At 43.7% G+C, this 21,098-nt stretch overlaps 1 protein-coding gene across 1 annotated transcript in view; it reads left to right on the forward strand.

Annotated features, from left to right (window-relative positions):
• Positions 1-9,410: 9,410 nt before the first annotated feature.
• Positions 9,411-21,098, forward strand: part of LOC130366846 (uncharacterized) — a 50,505-nt gene continuing 38,817 nt past the window's right edge. The window contains exon 1 of the mRNA XM_056569226.1: positions 9,411-9,482. Coding sequence (XP_056425201.1) covers positions 9,465-9,482 — 18 coding nt within the window. The 5' untranslated portion in view covers positions 9,411-9,464. The remainder of the gene's footprint in view (positions 9,483-21,098) is intronic.

Genomic DNA, 21,098 nt, shown 5'->3' on the forward strand with positions numbered 1-21,098 from the left:
GTCTTTCTCCCTGCAGCTCCCCGGTCAGTCCCGCTGACCGGGAGCGCTGCTCTGTCATGGCCGTTGGGGATGCGATTCGCACAGCGGGACGCGCCCGCTCGCGAATCGCATCCCAGGTCACTTACCCGTTCCCGTCCCCTGCTGTCATGTGCTGGCGCGCGCGGCTCCGCTCTCTAGGGCGCGCGCGCCAGCTCCCTGAGACTTAAAGGGCCAGTGCACCAATGATTGGTGCCTGGCCCAATTAGCTTAATTGGCTCCCACCTGGTCCCTGACTATATTTAACCTCCTCCCTTGCACTTCCTTGCCGGATCTTGTTGCCCTTGTGCCTAGTGAAAGCGTTTTGTGTGTTTAAAACCCTGTGTACCAGAACTTCTGCTATCTCCCCTGACTACGAACCTTGCCGCCTGCCCCCGACCTTCTGCTACGTCCGACTTTGCTTCTGCCTACTCCCTTGTACCTCGCCTATCTTCAGCAGCCAGAGAGGTGAGCCGTTGCTAGTGGATACGACCTGGTCACTACCGCCGCAGCAAGACCATCCCGCTTTGCGGCGGGCTCTGGTGAAAACCAGTAGTGTCTTAGAACCGGTCCACTAGCACGGTCCTCGCTATCCCTCTCTGGCACAGAGGATCCACCTCCTGCCAGCCGGCATCGTGACAAGGAGGGGCTCCGTGCGGTAACGTATGGTACAGTCCAATCTTTCATTGTTAACACAATTGATGTAGAGGGGTCTGGCGAGACTAGTTACCGGGATGTTGAACCTGTTGATGAGAGAGGCCAAAACAAAGTTTCCTGCAGATCCGGAATCCAAGAAGGCCATAGCAGAGAAGGAGAAGGTAGATGCAGATATCCGCACAGGCACAGTAAGACGTGGAGAAGCAGAGTTGACATCAAGGACTGTCTCACCTTTGTGCGGAGTCAGCGTGCGTCTTTCCAGGCGGGGAGGACGGATAGGACAATCCTTCAGGAAGTGTTCGGCACCGGCACAGTACAGGCAGAGATTCTCCATGCGGCGTCGTGTCCTCTCTTGAGGTGTCAGGCGAGACCGGTCAACTTGCATAGCCTCCACGGCGGGAGGCACAGGAACGGATTGCAGAGGACCAGAGGAGAGAGGAGCCGGGGAGAAAAAACGCCTCGTGCGAACAAAGTCCATATCCTGGCGGAGCTCCTGACGCCTTTCGGAAAAACGCATGTCAATGCGAGTGGCAAGATGAATGAGTTCATGTAGATTAGCAGGAATTTCTCATGCGGCCAGAACATCTTTAATGTTGCTGGATAGGCCTTTTTTAAAGGTCGCGCAGAGGGCCTCATTATTCCAGGATAGTTCAGAAGCAAGAGTACGGAATTGTATGGCGTACTCGCCAACGGAAGAATTACCCTGGACCAGGTTCAGCAGGGCAGTCTCAGCAGAAGAGGCTCGGGCAGGTTCCTCAAAGACACTACGAATTTCCGAGAAGAAGGAGTGTACAGAGGCAGTGACGGGGTCATTGCGGTCCCAGAGCGGTGTGGCCCATGACAGAGCTTTTCCAGACAGAAGGCTGACTACGAAAGCCACCTTAGACCTTTCAGTAGGAAACTGGTCCGACATCATCTCCAAGTGCAGGGAACATTGTGAAAGAAAGCCACGGCAAAACTTAGAGTCCCCATCAAATTTATCCGGCAAGGATAGTCGTAGGCCTGAAGCGGCCACTCGCTGCGGAGGAGGTGCAGGAGCTGGCGGAGGAGATGATTGCTGAAGCTTTGGTAGTAGCTGCTGTAGCATCACGGTCAGTTGAGACAGCTGGTGGCCTTGTTGCGCTATCTGTTGTGACTGCTGGGCGACCACCGTGGTGAGGTCGGCGACAACTGGCAGAGGTACTTCAGCGGGATCCATGGCCGCATCTACTGTCACGATGCCGGCTGGCAGGAGGTGGATCCTCTGTGCCAGAGAGGGATTGGCGTGGACCGTGCTAGTGGACCGGTTCTAAGTTACTACTGGTGTTCACCAGAGCCCGCCGCAAAGCGGGATGGTCTTGCTGCGGCGGTAGTAACCAGGTCGTATCCACTAGCAACGGCTCAACCTCTCTGACTGCTGAAGATAGGCGCGGTACAAGGGAGTAGACAAAAGCAAGGTCGGACGTAGCAGAAGGTCGGGGCAGGCAGCAAGGATCGTAGTCAGGGGCAACGGCAGGAGGTCTGGAACACAGGCTAGGAATACACAAGGGAACGCTTTCACTAGGCACAAGGGCAACAAGATCCGGCGAGGGAGTGCAGGGGAAGTGAGGTATACATAGGGAGTGCACAGGTGAACACACTGATTAGACCCACTGCGCCAATCAGCGGCGCAGTGGCCCTTTAAATCGCAGAGACCCGGCGCGCGCGCGCCCTAGGGAGCGGGGCCGCGCGCGCCGGGACAGGACCGACGGAGAGCGAGTCAGGTACGGGAGCCGGGGTGCGCACCGCGAGCGGGCGCCACCCGCATCGCGAATCGCATCCCGGCTGGGGGCGGTATCGCAGCGCACCCGGTCAGTAGATCTGACCGGGGCGCTGCAGCAGCGAGGATGCCGCGAGCGCTCCGGGGAGGAGCGGGGACCCGGAGCGCTCGGCGTAACAATTATGATATACTCACAGTTATTACTACATATTAGTACAGAGGTGGAAATGTCTGTATGTGCGTCTGTATGATGTCATAGAGATGTCATAGAGATGCCATAGAGACGTCATAGGGATGTCATAGAGATGTTATAGGGATGTCATAGAGATGTGATAGGGACGTCATAGGGATGTCATAGGGACGTCATAGGGATGTCATAGAGACGTCATAGGGATGTCATAGTGTCAGAGATGTCATAGAGACGTCATAGGGATGTCATAGAGACGTCATAGGGATGTCATAGTGTCAGAGATGTCATAGAGACGTCATAGGGATGTCATAGAGACGTCATAGGGATGTCATAGTGTCAGAGATGTCATAGGGATGTCAGTGTCAGAGATGTCATAGAGATGTCATAGGGACGTCATAGGGACGTCATAGGGATGTCATAGGGACGTTATAGAGATGTCATAGGGACGTCATAGGGATGTCATAGAGATGTTATAGGGATGTCATAGGGATGTCATAGAGATGTGATAGGGACGTCATAGGGATATCATAGGGACGTCATAGGGATGTCATAGAGACGTCATAGGGATGTCATAGTGTCAGAGATGTCATAGAGACGTCATAGGGATGTCATAGAGACGTCATAGGGATGTCATAGTGTCAGAGATGTCATAGAGACGTCATAGGGATGTCATAGAGACGTCATAGGGATGTCATAGAGACGTCATAGGGATGTCATAGTGTCAGAGATGTCATAGGGATGTCAGTGTCAGAGATGTCATAGAGATGTCATAGGGACGTCATAGGGACGTCATAGGGACGTCATAGGGATGTCATAGGGACGTTATAGAGATGTCATAGGGACGTCATAGGGACGTCAAAGAGATGTCATAGGGATGTCATAGGGGTAAGCATTCTGTAATTTCTAACGTCCACTCTGTGTACATTTTATTATACACAATGGGGGTTATCGGCTGAGCAGCATTAGTTGACAATCTCAGCTGTTGAATGGGGGTGAAAGACCGTAGAATCATGAGTTTGTCCGGCGCATAAAGGAACCGTCAGGGAGCAGGATAAAATCAAGGGATTTATTAAATGCAACGCGTTTCACTGCGCATGCGCAGCTTCTTCAGGCATCATGCCAGAAGAAGCTATGCATGCGCAGCGAAACACGTTGCATTTAATAAATCCCTTGATTTTATCCTGCTCCCTGACTGTTCCTTTCTGCACCAGACAAACTCCTGATTCTACGGTCTTTCACCCCCATTCAACAGCTGAGAGTGTCAACTAATGCTGCTCAGCCAATCCCCTATCCCGCTGCTGGGGACCCCGGGGATCTCTGCTGCGGCACCCCGCTATCATTACTGCACAGAGCAAACTCGCTCTGTGCGTAATGATGGGCAATACAGGGGCCAGAGCATCGTTACATCATGCCTCTGCCCCACTCGTGACGTCACGGCCCTTCCCATCAATACAAGTCTATGGGAGGGTGTGTGGCGGCCATCACGCCCCCTCCCATAGACTTGCATTAAGGGGGCGGGCCGTGATGTCACGATGCTCCGGCCCCTGTATCACCAGTCATTACGCACAGAGCGAGTGTGCTCTGTGCAGTATTGATAGTGGTGTGCTGCAGCGGAGATCCCGGGGGTCCCCAGCAGTGGGACCCTGGCGATCTGACATCTTATCCCCTATCCTTTGGATAGGGGATAAGATGTCTAGGGGCAGAGTACCCCTTTAAGGACGAGGCCAATTTTTGTTTTTGCGCTTTCATTTTTTCCTCCTCCCATTCAAAAAATCATAACACTTTCAATATTCCACCTACAGACTCTTTTAAGGGCTTGTTTTTTGCATCACCAATTGTACTATGTACTGACTTCACTTATTTTGTAACGTAATCTGTGGCGGAAAAAAAAACATATTTGTGGGGTGAAATAAAAAAAAAATGCCATTTTTTAACTTTTGGGGACCTCCCGTTTCTACGCAGTTCACTTTTCATAAAAATTACACCTTCTTTATTCTGTAGGTCCATACGGTTACAAGGATATTCAATTTGTGCAGGTTTTATTTTATTTTACTACTACTAATTATAACTACATGCACCAAAATTTGTATGTTTAAAATTGTCATCTTCTGACCCCTAAAACTTTTTTATTTTTCCGCATATGGGGCTATATGAGGGATAATTTTTTGTGCCATGGTCTCTGGTTTTTATCGGCACCATTTTTGTTATCATGGGACTTTTTGATAGCTTTTTATACATTTTTTTTATAGTATATGAAGTTACCAAAACTGGGCTTTGGTATCTTTTTTATGTGTACGCCATCGACCGTGTGGTTTAACTACCCTTATATTTTAATAATTCTGACAGAAATAGTTTGGACATAGTTTGCAGCGGTACCTCATATGATTATTATTATTTTTTATTTTATAAAAAAAAATTGAAAAGGGGAATTCAAACTTTTATTAGGAAGGGGTTAATAAACTATTATAAACTTTTTTTTAACACTTTAATTTAAAAAGACAGCAGGCCACCCCCTGTAGACATTAGTAGCAGCCCCCTTGTAGACAGCAGCCCCCCCTTGTAGACATTAGTAGCAGCCCCCCCCTTGTAGACATTAGTAGCAGCCCCCCTTGTAGACAGCAGGTTCCCCCCTTGTAGACATTGTATCAGGCCCCCTGTAGACAGCAGCCCCCCCCCACTGATGTTAGTATCAGCCCCCCTGTAGACCACGGCCCCCACCCTTGTAATTGCTCACTTGCAGCTGTCCTCTGTGTTGCCGCTCCACTGCCCCGTTCTCCCGTCCGTATTATAGCCACTGCCCCGTACTGCCGTGCGCATTATGGCATCTTATGGAGGAGCATGTGACATACACGTCACTCTGCTTCCTCCATAGCGTTACACTGGACGCAGTGGAGGAGGTAGAGTGATGTGTGTGTCACATACTCCTCCAGAATACGTCATGATGCGGACGGGAGAACAGGGCAGCGACCATGATGCGGATGGAAGAACGGGGCAGCGGAGCGGATCAGGACATCACTAGTGGAAAGCATTACTACAGTTCTGTTAAAATAACATCTGTGATGATACGTTATTTTATCCGTTATGATCCATTGTTGTCTGATAATTTTAACTCCTTTTTGACTTCCTGGTTTCGAGGTTTTACTGAGCATGCTCAGTAGCAATAACGCATCATAATGGAATATACAAATTACAGGTACTAACGAATGGTCATTTGTGGTCATCTATAGACTTCAATGTTAAAATTTTAACTTCTGTTCTTCAACCGTTATTTTTGACGGGAGAAAAATTTGTGCACGCACCCCTTCTTGTGTCCCTTCAAAATAACAGACGCTATTCAAAACGGGCTATAACTGGTGAAAATGGATGCTCATAAAATCCCATTGACATGAATGTGATTCTTTGATGGCCGTTTTCAGGATTTTACAACGAAAGATGATAATGGGGGAATTTACAGGGTGACAACGGTGGTGTGAATGGGGCCTTACATGGTTTTATTATTTTTTTTTTCCCTTGCTTTCTCCATCAGTGTAGCTATAATTGCACATATGTGTGTATATATATATATATATATATATATATATATATATATATATATATATCTGGAAAAAAAATAAAGGGAACACTTAAACAACACAATGTAACTCCAAGTCAATCCCACTTCTGTGAAATCACACTGTCCACTCAGGAAGCAACACTGATTGACAATCAATTTCACATTCTGTTGTGCAAAAGGAACAGACAACAGGTGGAAATTATAAGCAAATAGCAAGACACCCCAATACAGGAGTGGTTCTGCAGGTGGTGACCACAAACCACTCCTCAGTTCCTATATTTCCTTGCTGTTGTTTTGGTCACTTTTTAATGCTGGAGGTGCTTTCACACTAGTGGAAGCATGAGACGGAGTCTACAACCCGCACAAGTGGCTCAGGTAGTGCAGCTTATCCAGAATGCCACATCAATGCGAGCTGTGGCAAGAAGGTTTGCTGGAGACAGGCCAGTACATCAGGAGATGTGGAAGAGGCCGTAGGAGGGCAACAACCCAGCAGAAGGACCACTACCTCCGCCTTCGTGCAAGGAGGAGCAGGAGGAGCACTGCCAGAGCCCTGCAAAAAAAAAACTCCAGCAGGCCACAAATGTGCATATGTCCACTCCAACTGTCAGAAACAGACTCCATGAGGGTGATATGAGAGCCCAATATCCACAGGTGAGGGTTGTGCTTACAGCCCAACACAGTGCAGGACATTTGGCATTTGCCAGAGAACACCAAGATTGGCAAATTTGACTGGCGCCCTGTGTTTGTGTGAAAGCAGGTTTACACTGAGCACATGTGACAGACGTGACAGAGTCTGGAGACGCCGTGGAGAACGTTCTGCTGCCTGCAACATCCTTCAGCATCAACGGTTTGGTCAGTAATGGTGTGGGCTGGCATTTCTTTGGGGGGCTGCACAGCACTCCATGTGCTTGCCAGAGGTAGCCTGACTGCCATTAGGTACCGAGATGAGATACTCAGACCCCTTGTGAGACCATATGCTGGTGCGTTTGGCCCTGGGTTTGTCCTAATACAAGGCAATGCTAGACCTTATGTGGCTGTAGTGTGTCAGCAGTTTCTGCAAGAGGACGGCATTAAAGCTATAGACTGGCCCACCCGTCCCTCAGACCTGAATTCGATTGAGCACATCTGGGACATCATGTCTCACATCTGGGACATCACTACTGAGCCTCATTTTGACTTGTTTTAAGGACATTACATAAAAGTTGGATCAGCCTGTAGTGTGGTTTTCCACTTTGATTTTTAGTGTGACTCCATATCCAAACCTCCATGGGTTGATAAATTTGATTTCCATTGATAATTTTTGTGATATTCAGCACATTCAACTATGTAAAGACGAAAGTATTTCATACAATCAGTTCATTCATTCAGATCTAGGATGTGTTATCTTAGTGTTCCCTTAATTTTTTTGAGCAGTGTGTGTATATATATATATATATATATATATATATATATATATATATATATATATATATATATATATATACATATATATACCGTATTTATCGGGGTATACCACGCACCAGCCTATAACACGCACCCTCATTTTACCAAGGATATTTGGGTAAAAAAAGTTTTTTACCCAAATATCCATGGTAAAATGAGGGTGCATGTGTGCGTGTCTATACCCCAATACACCCCCAGGAAAGGCAGGGGGAGAGAGGCCGTCGCTGCCGGCTTCTCTCCCCCTGCCTTTCCTGGGGTCTAGAGCCCTGCTGCCGGCCCTTCTCTCCCCCTGGCTATCGGTGCCGCTGCCTGTTCTGACCCCCGTTCTGTCATGCGCCGTGCCGTGCAGCGCATAGCAACGACGCAGGGGACGCACACTGGAGGCCTGAAGCAGCGCGGACCCGACCCCGGCAACAGGTAATTATGCAACCGGGGATAGGGGGAGGCAACGGGGCAGCGGCGCCTGCAATGGGTGCCACTGCCCCTTCTCTCCCCCTGGCTGTCGGTGCCGCTTCTCTCCCCCTGGCTATCGGCGCCGGCAGTCAGGGGGACAGAACGGGCAGCGGCGCCGATAGCCAGGGGGAGAGAAGGGCCGGCAGTAGGGCTCTAGACCCCAGGAAAGGCAGGGGGAGAGAAGCGGGCAGCGAAGGCCTCTCTACCCCTGCCTTTCCTGGGGGTGTATCGGCATATAACACGCACATAGACTTTAGGCTAAAAATTTTAGCCTAAAAAGTGTGTGTTATACGCCAATAAATACGGTATATATATATATATATATATATATATATATATATATTACAACTAGAAGTGGGTAGGGTCTGTTGATTCTTTAGGATTTATGAATAATTTATGTTGATTATTCTATTTAACTTGGATTTATTTCAATCTCAAACACTTATAGCATATCAACCTCTGCACACCCCACCTTGTAGCTACACCACACTCAAACCATAAGTCTTCATTCTTCAAAATGACATTGACATCAAACACATGAGCTTCCGTAGGTTCAACAAAAAAGAACAATTAATTCTGCAACGGATTACATGACCTTTATAGCACCGACCTCAGCGTTGCTGTAGCTGTCTGGGATTACCTGTATGCAGACATTTATTTTGCTGTTTTATGCCAGTTTTGTCACAAAGTATAGTGTAAAACGTGGCAAATTAAATAAATAGTGCTAATGTTGGCCCAAATCTCAAAAGTAGCAAAGATTTTATTATCTTTGTCAATTTTAGAAAGAAAATCTGAAAAAACAAAAAAAAAGGTGCAAAATGTCTCAAGATGTTTGACATAACCTTGCAGCCCAGGAGGATCAGTGCGGTAGAGCAGTGGTTCCCAACCAGGGTGCCTCCAGCTGTTTCAAAACTACAACTCCCAGCATGCCCGGACAGCCAACGGCTGTGCGGACATGCTGAGAGTTGTAGTTTTGCAACAGCTGGAGACCCCCCGGTTGGGAAACACGGCATTAGGAAGATTAGAAAGATTGCCTCAAGTATTTATTTCTTTTAATTCCTTTTTACTCTTTGCTGTTCTCTGCAGTTTATTTTTTTATTTATGTAGTTTTTTAATGTAAAACATTTTGAGTTATTATAGCTACAGTATGTTTTACATGTTCCTAACACTTTCTACTATAGTATTGCTTATTAAACTCAGCTCAGAAGAAGAGAGTCCCTATAGGGGAGATTTATCAAAACCTGTCCAGAGGAAAAGTTACTGAGTTGCCCATAGCAACCAATCAGATCAATTTCATTTTTGGAAAGGCCTGTGAAAAACGAAAGAAGCGATTTGATTGGTTGCTATGGGCAACTCAACAACTCTCCCCCTATGTGTTTTGTGTGAATGCCATTCAGGACCGAGACCAGTGCACCATGCATATTCAACATAAGGTATAAATGAAATAAAATGGCCCAGATTTAGTAAAGAATGTCTACGGTAGAGCTATTTTGCCACAATTATTTGGGTGGTGGGTTTGACTAGCGTGCATCTTATTTATCAAGAAGGTGCAGCAGGATATTGAATTTTGCGCAGTTCTGCTGTGGTGGGAAAAACTCTACCACATACACTTTTTCTAGACACTTGGGAGGGAGGGAAGTAGACACTTTCCCGGGTCTGAATTTGGCAGGTTAGGTGTTTTTACTTACTTCCACAGAGCTGCCGGCTGACATTTTTACTTGCATTCCAGACGCTACAATCAAATTTGATTGCGGTCTTTAACCCCTTAAGGACCGGGGGGGTTTTCCGTTTTTGCATTTTCGTTTTTTGATACTTGCCTTTAAAAAATCGTAACTCTTTCAATTTTGCACCTAAAAATCCATATGATGGCTTATTTTTTGCGCCACCAATTCTACTTTGTAATGACGTCAGTCATTGTGCCCAAAAATCTACGGTGAAACGGAAAAAAAATCATTGTGCGACAAAATTGAAAAAAAAAACGCAGTTTTGTAACTTTTGGGGGCTTCCGTTTCTACGTAGTACATTTTTCGGTAAAAATGACAACTTATCTTTATTCTGCAGGTCCATACGATTAAAATGATACCCTACTTATATAGGTTTGATTTTGTCGGACTTCTGGAAAAAATCATAACTACATGCAGGAAAATTAATACGTTTAAAATTGTCATCTTCTGACCCCTATAACTTTTTTATTTTTCCCTGAGCTAGCCGGCAACTTTCACTTTCACTTTTAGCCGCGCGGCTCAGCTCTGAGCGCGCAGCTAAAGGGTTAATAGCGCGCGGCGCCGCAATCGGCACTGCACGCTATTAGAGGCGGGTCCCGGCTTCACTATGACGCCGGGCCCGCCGTGATATGACGCGGGGTTACTGTGTAACCCCACGTTATATCAGGAAAGCAGGACCAAGGGCGTACCTGTACGCCCTTGGTCCTTAAGGGGTTAAGGGGTTAAAGCCAGGCATCACCTTGATCGGTGATGTCTGGCATTAGAGATGACTCCTGAGTGCGTGTCATAGAAGGGGAGTGGGACGCTGTCGTCCACAAGAGGTTAAAGGATAAATTGCAGAAGGTAGAAATTATTCTCACGCCTACTGGTAGGTGGTGTAGCTTTGCGCCTAAAAAAGTACATTTGCACACAAAATAGCGACTTTTGACAAAAGTCACAAATGATAAATAAAAAGTTCTACAGGTAGGCAAAAAGAGTGAAACTGTCTATATCAAAATACGCATAAAAGTCATTAAATATGCTGCTTGCGCCTTAACTGCGCCAAAACATAGACAAAAAATGCTCTAAAAGCAATGATATATCTCCCCCAATGAGTATTTTTATTTTTATTACTTTTTATGAAATAGTAGAGAAGCTATTGATCTGTCAATTTTGGGGATGTGCTTTGGAATCGCATATAAATAATGGCAGCTATAGCGGTGTTATAAATGCACCAGACTTTTACTGTACACATCTCAACATATTCAGACAGTTCAACATGGCCCCCTTACATGCAAAATAACTTCTATTTTTAAAGCGGAGCTGTCAGCAAAAAACATGGGTGTGAATAAGAACATGGCTAGATAGCGCTAGTCAATAAGGTTCTGGGCATATACTTTATCTAGAAACAAAGAGGTCAGTCCTCAGTGTCTCACCCACATCTGAGAGTATGTAATGGATATCTGGTGTAAATAATGAAGCCAGTTATAATTAATACACTATTTAATATACAGTAATAAAATGTTAATAAAACATTTCTCTAAAAGTTACGCCTCCGCAGGGCCCTTGCGGTAAATAGGCTCACTTAAGAGAATATATTAGTACAATTCTTTATAGAAATGGTGATCTGATATATTACTGCGGTTCACCCTTATGTAAATTGTTACATGTAAAAATCATGCAAAGAAAATACATAAAAATAGACTTGTAAAAAATAATAATAATATTGCCAAAAAATATAAATATAAATAAAGTCCTGTAGTGGAATAGCCTGTGAAAATAAAGTCCTGTGGTGGAATAACCTGCAAAAATAAAGTCCTGAAAAAAATATAATATAATGCAGAATCCAATTAATTCCTAATGTTTCCAATCCTGTGGATAAATCATATGTCCAAATTTGATATAACAATATTATTCCCAGCAGACACTGGATCTTTAAATTGAGAGTGTCTCAATGCCACTCACCGCCCTTTGCTCAGATGTTCACAGGGTCTCGAGATGTGACTCCATGGGATGGTGACTTTTCGACTGAAGGTGGCGACAACCAGTAATGGAGTCAAGCCTCTTCTCACAGTCTAGTACCGTTGCCTGCAGATGGTAACAGTGCTCGCTTTGGCGTGAAGATGGATACTGCCTGATGAAAGCGGCGTGTAGAGGCAGCGGCGTGTGATGTAATCGGTCAGCTGATTGCAGGTCAGCTGACCTCAAATGCACTCGATCCCGGTATGTCCTGCAAGTTGGAATTTACCCTGGCTTCGGACGGGAGGTTGCAGAGTGGCCTGGAGGACGTGGTTGTTGAGTCCAGTAATTGACGCTGGATAACAAAATCACAGTTGGTTGCTGATGGATCACAAACAGGTCTGCTGGTAGTAGTAGTCCTTCTAATAATGAAAGTTATAGTCCTTGAATCCTCAATGTCCCGGACATAATAGACACGGGCGGACAATCATTCCAATATGATCTCTCTATATAGCAAAATATAATAAATCCGCAGGTGAACCGCATCTAATATGAACTTGTAGCAATACCAAACGCGTTTCGGGGTATCTATGGATGGTGTCCTGACCCCTTCCTCAGTGGTACATACAAAGAACTGAATGCCTTGCCCTATAATCCTGGCTTTTTTTATACTTTTATAATTAATCCACCTGTGTGGTTTCACTAATCCTATGAAAATATGATCTGGATCTATATGGTCCAACATCCAAAATGGGAAACAGAAATCCATTGACCAAAAGGCCAATAGCACCATGTGAATACAGGTTAATGGTTTTTAAATATATTTATCATAAGATACCAATTGAAAATCTTCTCTAGTTGTAAAGTATTGACAGGAAAATAACAGTCAAATAAATGATTGGAGATAATAATAATGAAAATAAAAATAAAAATTAAAAATAAGATAAAAAAATAAACTTAAAATAAAAATAAAATACAGATGAAAATAAAAATAAAAATGAAAAGAAACATCAACATAAAAATAAAAGAACAGAGCGTAACTGTACGGAGGAAGTCCAATTCCAACAGGAGGCGAAGACATTAACAGCACAATTTTTAGAGAAAGAATATTCTCTAGAGACAATCAAAAAATCATTAGAACATGTTCGGTTGGACAGAAATACCTTTTTTGAACCCCGAGAAAACAAAATTACAATGGAGGGACAACAGACAAAAATTATATTACCTTTTAATAAAGAATACAAACAGGTTGAAAAGATCTTTTCTAGACACTGGCATATAATCAAGCAGGATAAACTAATGGGGTATACATTACCAGACAGACCTTTGATAGTATATACTAAAGCCCCAAATCTTGGTATAGCGGTAGCACCAACAGTGATGAAACCTAAAGGGAGAGCGGTTTCATCCACTTGGTTAACCACAAAAGGTTTCTTCCGTTGTGGCTCGTGTCCTAACTGTATGATTACGAAGGGACACAAGAAAACAACGGAAGTCAAATCGACCTCTGGCTCGTTCAAATGGGAAATCAATTAGCTCATAACATGTTATTCAAAGGGGGTCATTTATGTACTGGAATGTGGGTGTAAGAGACAATATGTGGGAAGAATTATTGAAAGTCAGGATAGCAGAACATATAAATAATATAAAAAAAGGGTTTTTGAAACACCCTTTATCCTTACACTTTACCCAGGTACACAATAAAGACCCGGCCAGTCTGACATTTGTTGGCATTCAGACTGTGAAGGAAGATTGGCGGGGTGGGAGCTATCTGCCAAGGATGTCAAAGATAGAAACACAGAGGATTTATGAATTTGAAAATTTGGAACCGAAGGGGTTAAATGCAAGTCTAGAAATATTTGGGTTTTTATAAAGGGATGGGTCTCCCATTAAGGATTCGCCCTGTTATGATACATTGGGACGTCTCCTCAATGCGATCCCTATCCCAACGCTAGACCATCCTTCCTTTATGTATCTTTATTTTCATTTTTATATTTTTATTTTTCATTTTTTTTAATGTATTTTTATTTTCATTTTCATTTTTATTTATTTTTTATTTTTAGTCATATTTATTTTTATTATTTTTATTTATTTTTCACATTTATTTATCTTTTATTTTCATTTTTATTTTTTACTTCTATTCTTTTATTTTTATGTTGATGTTTATTTTCATGTTTATTTTTATTTTCATCTGTATTTTGTTTTTATTTTTATCTTATTTTTAATCTTTATTTTTATTTTCATTATTATTATTATTATTATTATTATTATTATTATTATTATTATTATCAGAGAGCACTTAGACAGAAAAGAACAACCTTAACTTCAGAAGCTCATAAGTACTGAAAGGATTAAGATTTTTTAATAGAAGTAATGTACAAATCTGTTTAACTTTCTGGAGCCAGTTGATATATCTAAAAAAGTTTTTGCCTGGAATACCCCTTTAAGTGAGCCTATTTACCGCAAGGGCCCTGCGGAGGCGTAACTTTTAGAGAAATTTTTTATTAACATTTTATTACTGTATATTAAATAGTGTATTAATTGTAACTGGCTTCATTATTTACACCAGATATCCATTACATACTCACAGATGTGGGTGAGACACTGAGGACTGACCTCTTTGTTTCTATATTTTTTCCATTATATTCCTTGAGTGATGGAATCCAGTTAACCTCGTGACCCTTTAGTGTGAGCTCCATATACTCTCTTTTATATATTTTATCTACACAGTGAAATATAAGCCTTTTTATTATAGCGTACCTTTATATTACAGAAAAAAAATATTGTTATATATGTTACTCACTAGCTCATGCAGATTATTTGCATGTCTTTTTTATATGCCTAGCTTCTGTATTTGACTCACAAATTCTTCTGATTTGCTGTTCACTCATTCTGAAATCCACTGCTCAGCAAGGGGCATGTCCGAGGCAAGCACAGAGCCCACCTTCACTTACCATGCATCCACTCCTCCCTGAATCTGCTGTGCTTTGCTGGGTCTCTTCATCCTATAACTGCAGGCTGCTCTTTAACCCCCCACCCTCTCTGTTTTCATGCTGCAGTCTGATAGGACAGGAGTGAGCACAGAGGAGTGCTAGTCCCACTCTGCTAGTCCCATGCTGCAGCTGGACAGGATTATGTTCTGGACAGTATGGGGACCCCTAGTGGTCCTGCTATTTTCAATGATAGGTGAGTGTTTAAGCAATGAGACCAACCAATCAAATCCTTTCACATGTCAAAGGTCCCTTGTATTACATATGGTGCTAAAATAGCACTTCAAGCTGTTTATACAACTCCCATTAAAGTATAAACAAATTACATATAACAGCCCATCTCGCCCATTTTTAGAGATCCTGGCAAGCTGGCCAGACAGAGCTGGGTGGACTCATTATAGACATAGGTGCAAGCCTCAGAGGCATACCACCCAACTTTCTGGATGGACGCTCACGGGTCACAGTTTACTTTTACATGCTTTTCCGTATGCCTGCCTATTATTTCAGTTAAAATATTACTAAACAATTCATCTGCATATGACAATATGATGATCCAAATTGCACAAAATGTTTAAAAAAGTATGTGCATATTCGGGTTCTAATGTACACTTAGAAGCCATATAGATAGTGTTTACAGAACAATGTGAAATTAATGCAAAACTCTCTGCTCGTGTCAAAAAACATTACATCAAAGTGGGGACATTACAGCAAAGGGACAGAGGGACATGGGTCAATTGTAGGAACACTCAGGAGTTAAGCGCAGAGATGGAACCTACATCTATCAAACATGGATGGTATATCTTATGGACATGCTTCTAGTGTTTGGGAAGGGAATATCGCTTTACATAGTCAGCTTTCTGAAGTGCCGTGTACATAGGATTCTTTTCTAGAGTTCACTGTCATGTCGTCTAGTCAGTGGTTGTTTTCCCTAACCTGCCCTGTGCACAATGTCCCTGCATGCAACCTCAGAACCACATGCTCTGTTTTAACAATGATGTCTGTGTCTTGAGGGCCGATGAATGTCAGGGAGCCAGCCGGGGAAGATTGATAACTTGTACACTTGGCTCTCAGAGCAAGCTGTTGGGGCAAAGGGCACAGGAAATTGAATTGTCAGCCCCCACTTAGTTCTGATACGACTTGACGGGTAGCTGGGCAATACAATTTGCAATGTAATCAGAATAAATGCTAGCCTAATATCATTCTGTGGTGGCCAGAATCCAGATTCCAAAGCAGCACGACACAAGAGCAAATGTTGCCTTCGGTAAATGATTATTCGGTTAACCCTTTCCTTCCCTAGTAATGATATTCCGGTAAAGACAGACAGAGTAGATGTTGAGTAGATGAGAATGCGGTGTGTGTATATAAATAAATAACACAACACTTAGTTATATCAGGGATTCTGTTGGAAACAATAAGACATTCCAATTTAAACTCCAATTTCAAAGTCTGACTATATTATAGTAAATTAGACAAATATCTTGTGTTCCATTTGTTTTACATGCCCAGTACCTACGGTAAATTAACTTGTCAGCTTATATTAGTTTGCTGCCTTCACACTAATATTTACATCTACTATAAAAAAAGACTATTTTTAACCTATGAGACTATGACTCCTGTTAAAGGAAAGCGGTCATCCTGTTCACCCACACTAAACCCAATACACTGAGTTATAGTGTAGGTGAACAGGAGTCTGATGAGGGGTCACTGACTAAAATATGTACCTTAGGTCTGGAGATGTGTCCCACTGATGACCCGCTTCTATCTTCTCTGATTTTCGCGCTGGAGGTGGGACCCCATTGGCGCATTGTCTATGACTCCCCGTTTTACTGACATAGAGTCGCTGGTCACATGAGCGCATTTGCCATCTGAGCTCTCATATGACCAGCGATAATGAATATGCAAATTTAACCTGATGGGGCCCACCTCCAGTGAGCAATTCAGAGAATATAGAAGTGGTTCCTCAGTGGGAAGTACCTGCAGACCTAAGGTACATATTTTAGTCAGTGACCCCTCAACGGACTCCTGTTCACCCACACTATAGCCCAGTGTATTTGGTTTAGTGTGGGTGAACAGGCTGACCATTTTCCTTTAAAGAAAACAGAATATTTCGGCTGCTTTACCTTTGCTTGCAATTTGCAGAGGTTGAGCTTATACTGTACATGAGGTCAACTGCATAGCAGACTCTATAAAAAGAAAAAAACCTATAGGTGGACAGGTGAGAGGTCTCCTGCAGATAGATTTTATAACAAATTATTAAAGATACAGCCTTACAGATTCTATTGATCAATATGCTCATAGGGGATGACCTTTGGTTGGGGGTTGTCCATTTTAGAAAACCCATTTCCATATATCCTTTTTTGGGATTCTGAGTAAATAGAGAGAGGCCTCATGTTCAGAATCGTCAACTCTTGGTTATAATGGAGAACAGCTATGATATGTAAGCCATTTTGAGTTTTATCCCTATGACAGTATTACCAAATAAATAACGTTTCCGTGTATCAATCGTTTTCAAGTTTAACACAGATGTCACATAGTTGGGAAATTACGAATGATGAAAGAAACTGACTGTCTGACTGCAAGGTTGTTTCTCTTTTGGAAAAATAAATATTAAACCATGAATGTAATGAAATCAGCCTTTATTCTGTAAAATGTATATTGCTGACAAATTACTTTATGACTATTTGAGACATATATCACAAAATGTTACAGAGATGCTCACCCATACACATTCTTACCCCCAACTAAGTTTCCGATCATATGACTTTGAACAAAGATGGTGATTTTTATTTCTGTGAACTTCTTTAAAAGTACAGTAATGTGACGTCGCTGAATGCAACTGTTCAGACATGTATATCAACCACACCTTTTAAGTAAAGAATCAGAATTCATCTGGAGAAAAACATGAGTCTATTTTTAATGATATTCTTCTAACTGGTTCTGTAACTAAAAAAAATTGAGGCTCTGAGTTATGAAAGGACTGGAAAGGGCAATTTTCATGACAGCTACAATAAAAGTAAGTAGGGGTATTCCGGCCAAAGGCATCTTATCCCCTATCCAAAGGATAGGGGATAAGATGTCAGAACAAGGGGTGCGCACTGCTGGGACCCCCCACGATTTCCGTGCAGCACCCGCACTCTATGCTGGGCTGCTGCTCCAATCTTGGAAACCTCTGTTTCACAGTGCTTACATTTACAAAATGTGGGACTCTTTTCAAAGGATTTTTTACATTATTCCCCTTTAATCTCAAGGCATCTGGAGTAGTGAAATGGCCAGGTTTACCCTACAATACATGGCTGCCTGGCTGAAAAGTTCCAAGCAGTGGCCAACTTTACCCGACGCCAGATGATTGCCTGGCGCAAAGTGGTAGTCTGGGGAACTGAACATATGAGACACTTATCGCCTATCCACAGGATCTCATGTATGGGGTCCTGTCTACTTATCTGTCCTTAGTGCGATTCGGCCAACACCTTCCCAGGGATGACGAATCAGCCAATCACCAGCTGCAGCAATGTCCTGCCATAGCTGGTGATTGGCTGAATGGGCCATCATTTGCACTAATCCAGGAAGATGGGGGCCAGAGCGATCCGTGAACAGGTAAGTACACGGGCCCCATACGGGATATTGCGGGGGGTTCCAGCTGTTGGAGATCCCATGATCAGACACGTATCCTACATTCCTGTAGATAGGGGATAAGTGTCTGATAAGTTCAGTTCCCCGAACTACAGCTTTAATAGTAAAAAGCAGTGGCCAGGCTTTTGCCATAATTCAGTGGCACTTGGGAGAGTAAAGATCTATTGAACGTCAGCGTATGTAATATTATATATATATACTTAGTTACTTTATTTCCCAGCAGTAAATAAATTACTAGGAATGTGGAATTACAAGCAGATGCGTAGACATATGACTAGAGCACGTTTTTGAGCACATGATTGAAAAATTTGATTCTGACGATTCTTCAAATTTTCCCAAAAAATTCGGTTTGAATTTGTTTGCGATGAACAGGGGTGTAGAACACTTTGTCTTGCTGTAACACGCATGGCGTGTGTGCTGGGTTAGTAAACTAATGCTGTTATTCAGTATGACAGGCAGATTAGAGGCGTCACTATTAGATTCACTGTCACAGAGCGGCACAAGGACAGAGCCTGGAGGTGTCGGCAGTATGAGGAGACCATACAGTGGCTGAATGACACAGCGTGGAGGTGGCAGCAGCATGAGGAGACCATATAGTGCCTGAATGACACAGCGTAGAGGTGGCAGCAGCATGAGGAGACCATATAGTGGCTGAATGACACAGCGTGGAGGTGGTGGCAGCTTGTGGAGACCATAAAGTAGCTGAATTACCCAGCCTGGAGCCTGAAGAGACCATAGGGCCTCACAATTGAAAAGATTAAACATATGTTCTAACATTTAAATTGAAGATTTCAAATAGATGAACCTAAAAAAGTTTTATTTAATGTACCAGCAGCATGAGGAGACCACATGGCGAAACAGTGACACAGCGCGGAGGTGGCAAAAGCATGAGGAGACCATATAGTGGCTGAATGACACAGCCTGTAGTTGGCGGCAGCATGAGGAGACCATATAGTGGCTAAATGGCACAGCCCGGAGTTGGCGGCAGCAAGAGCAGACCATAGAGCTGCTGAATGACACAGCCTGGAGTAAGCGGCAGCATGAGGAGATCATAAAGTGGCTGAATTACACAGCCCAGAGTTGGCGGCAGAATGAGGAGACCATTAAGTGGCTGAATGACACAGCGTGGTGGTGGCAACAGCCTGAATAGACCATAGGGCCTCACAATTGAAAAGATTAAAGATATTTTTTAACATTTAAATTGAAGATTTCAAATAGATGAACCTAAAAAGTTTTATTTAATGTGCCAGCAGCAAGAGGAGACCACTTGGTGGTACGGTGACACAGCCTGGAGGGGGCGAAAGCATGAGGAGAACATAGAGTGGCTGAATGACACAGCCTGTTGTCGGCGGCAGCAAGAGCAGACAATATAGTGGCTGAATGACACAGCCTGGAGTTGGTGGCAGCAAGAGCAGACCATAGAGTGGTCGAATGAAACAGCCTTGAGTTGGCGGCAGCATGAGGATACCATATAGTGGCTGAATGACACAGGCTGGAGTTGGCGGCAGCATGAGGAGTCCATACAGTGGCTGAATGACACAGCGTGGAGGTGGAGGCAGCACGAGGAGATCATATAGTGGCTGAAAGAAACAGCCTGGAGTTGGTGGAAGCAAGAGCAGACCATAAAGTGGCTGACACAGCCCGGAGTTGGCAACAGCATGAGGAGACCATATAGTGGTTGAATGACACAGCCTGGAGTTGGCATCAGCAAGAAGAGACCATTTAGTGGCTGAATGATCCAGCCTGGAGGTGGCAACAGCCTGACAAGACCATAGGGCCTCACAATTGAAAAAGATTAAAGATATTTTTTAACATTTAAATTGAAAATTTCAAATAGATGAACCTAAAAAGTTTTATTTAATGTGCCAGCAGCATGAGGAGACCACATCAGGGTTCAGTGACACCGCGTGGAGGTGGCAGAAGCATGAGGAGATCATATAGTGGCTGAATGACACAGCCTGGAGGTGGCGGCAGCAAGAGCAGACCATATAGTGGCTGAATGACAGAGCATGGAGGTGGCAGCAGCATGAGGAGACCATAAAGTAGCTGAATGACCCAGCTTGGAGGTGGCAACAGCTTGAAGAGACCATAGCGCCTCACAATTGAAAAGATTAACTCCTTAAGGACCAAGGACGTATGAGTACATCCTTGGTCCTGCTCCCGTGATATAACGCAGGGTCCCACAGTGAGCCCGCATCATATCACGGTGGGCCCGGTGTCATATTGAAGCCAGGACCCGCCGTTAATAGCGCACGGCACTGATCGCGGTGCCGCGCGCTATTAACCCTGTAGCCGCGCGCTCAAAGCTGAGCCACGCGGCTAAAAGTGAAAGTAAAAAGTGTCGGTTAGCTCAGGGAGCTGTTCGGGATTGCTGCCGTGAAATCGCAGCATCCCGAACAGTTGTACTACAGCAGGAAGGTCTCTTACCTTCCTTCCTGCAGTCCGATCGCCGATTGAATGCTTCAAGCCTGAGATCCATCAATCGCCAAAAACATTTATCATTGCATCCCTATGGAGATGCATTGAACACTGTTAAAGATCAGTAAATGCAATGTTATAGCCCCCTACGGGGGCTATAACATTGCAAAAGAAAAGTGTAAAAAAAAATCATTAACCCTTTGAATTATCCATTCCCCTAATAAAAGTTTGAATCACCCGCTATTTCCAATAATAAAAAAAAAAACTGTGTAAATAAAAACAAAAATAAACATATGTGGTATCGCCGCGTGCGGAAATGTCCGAATTAAAAAAATATACCACTAATTAA

Source organism: Hyla sarda, chromosome 4, assembly GCF_029499605.1.
Source record: "Hyla sarda isolate aHylSar1 chromosome 4, aHylSar1.hap1, whole genome shotgun sequence".
Classification (NCBI taxonomy): domain Eukaryota; kingdom Metazoa; phylum Chordata; class Amphibia; order Anura; family Hylidae; genus Hyla; species Hyla sarda.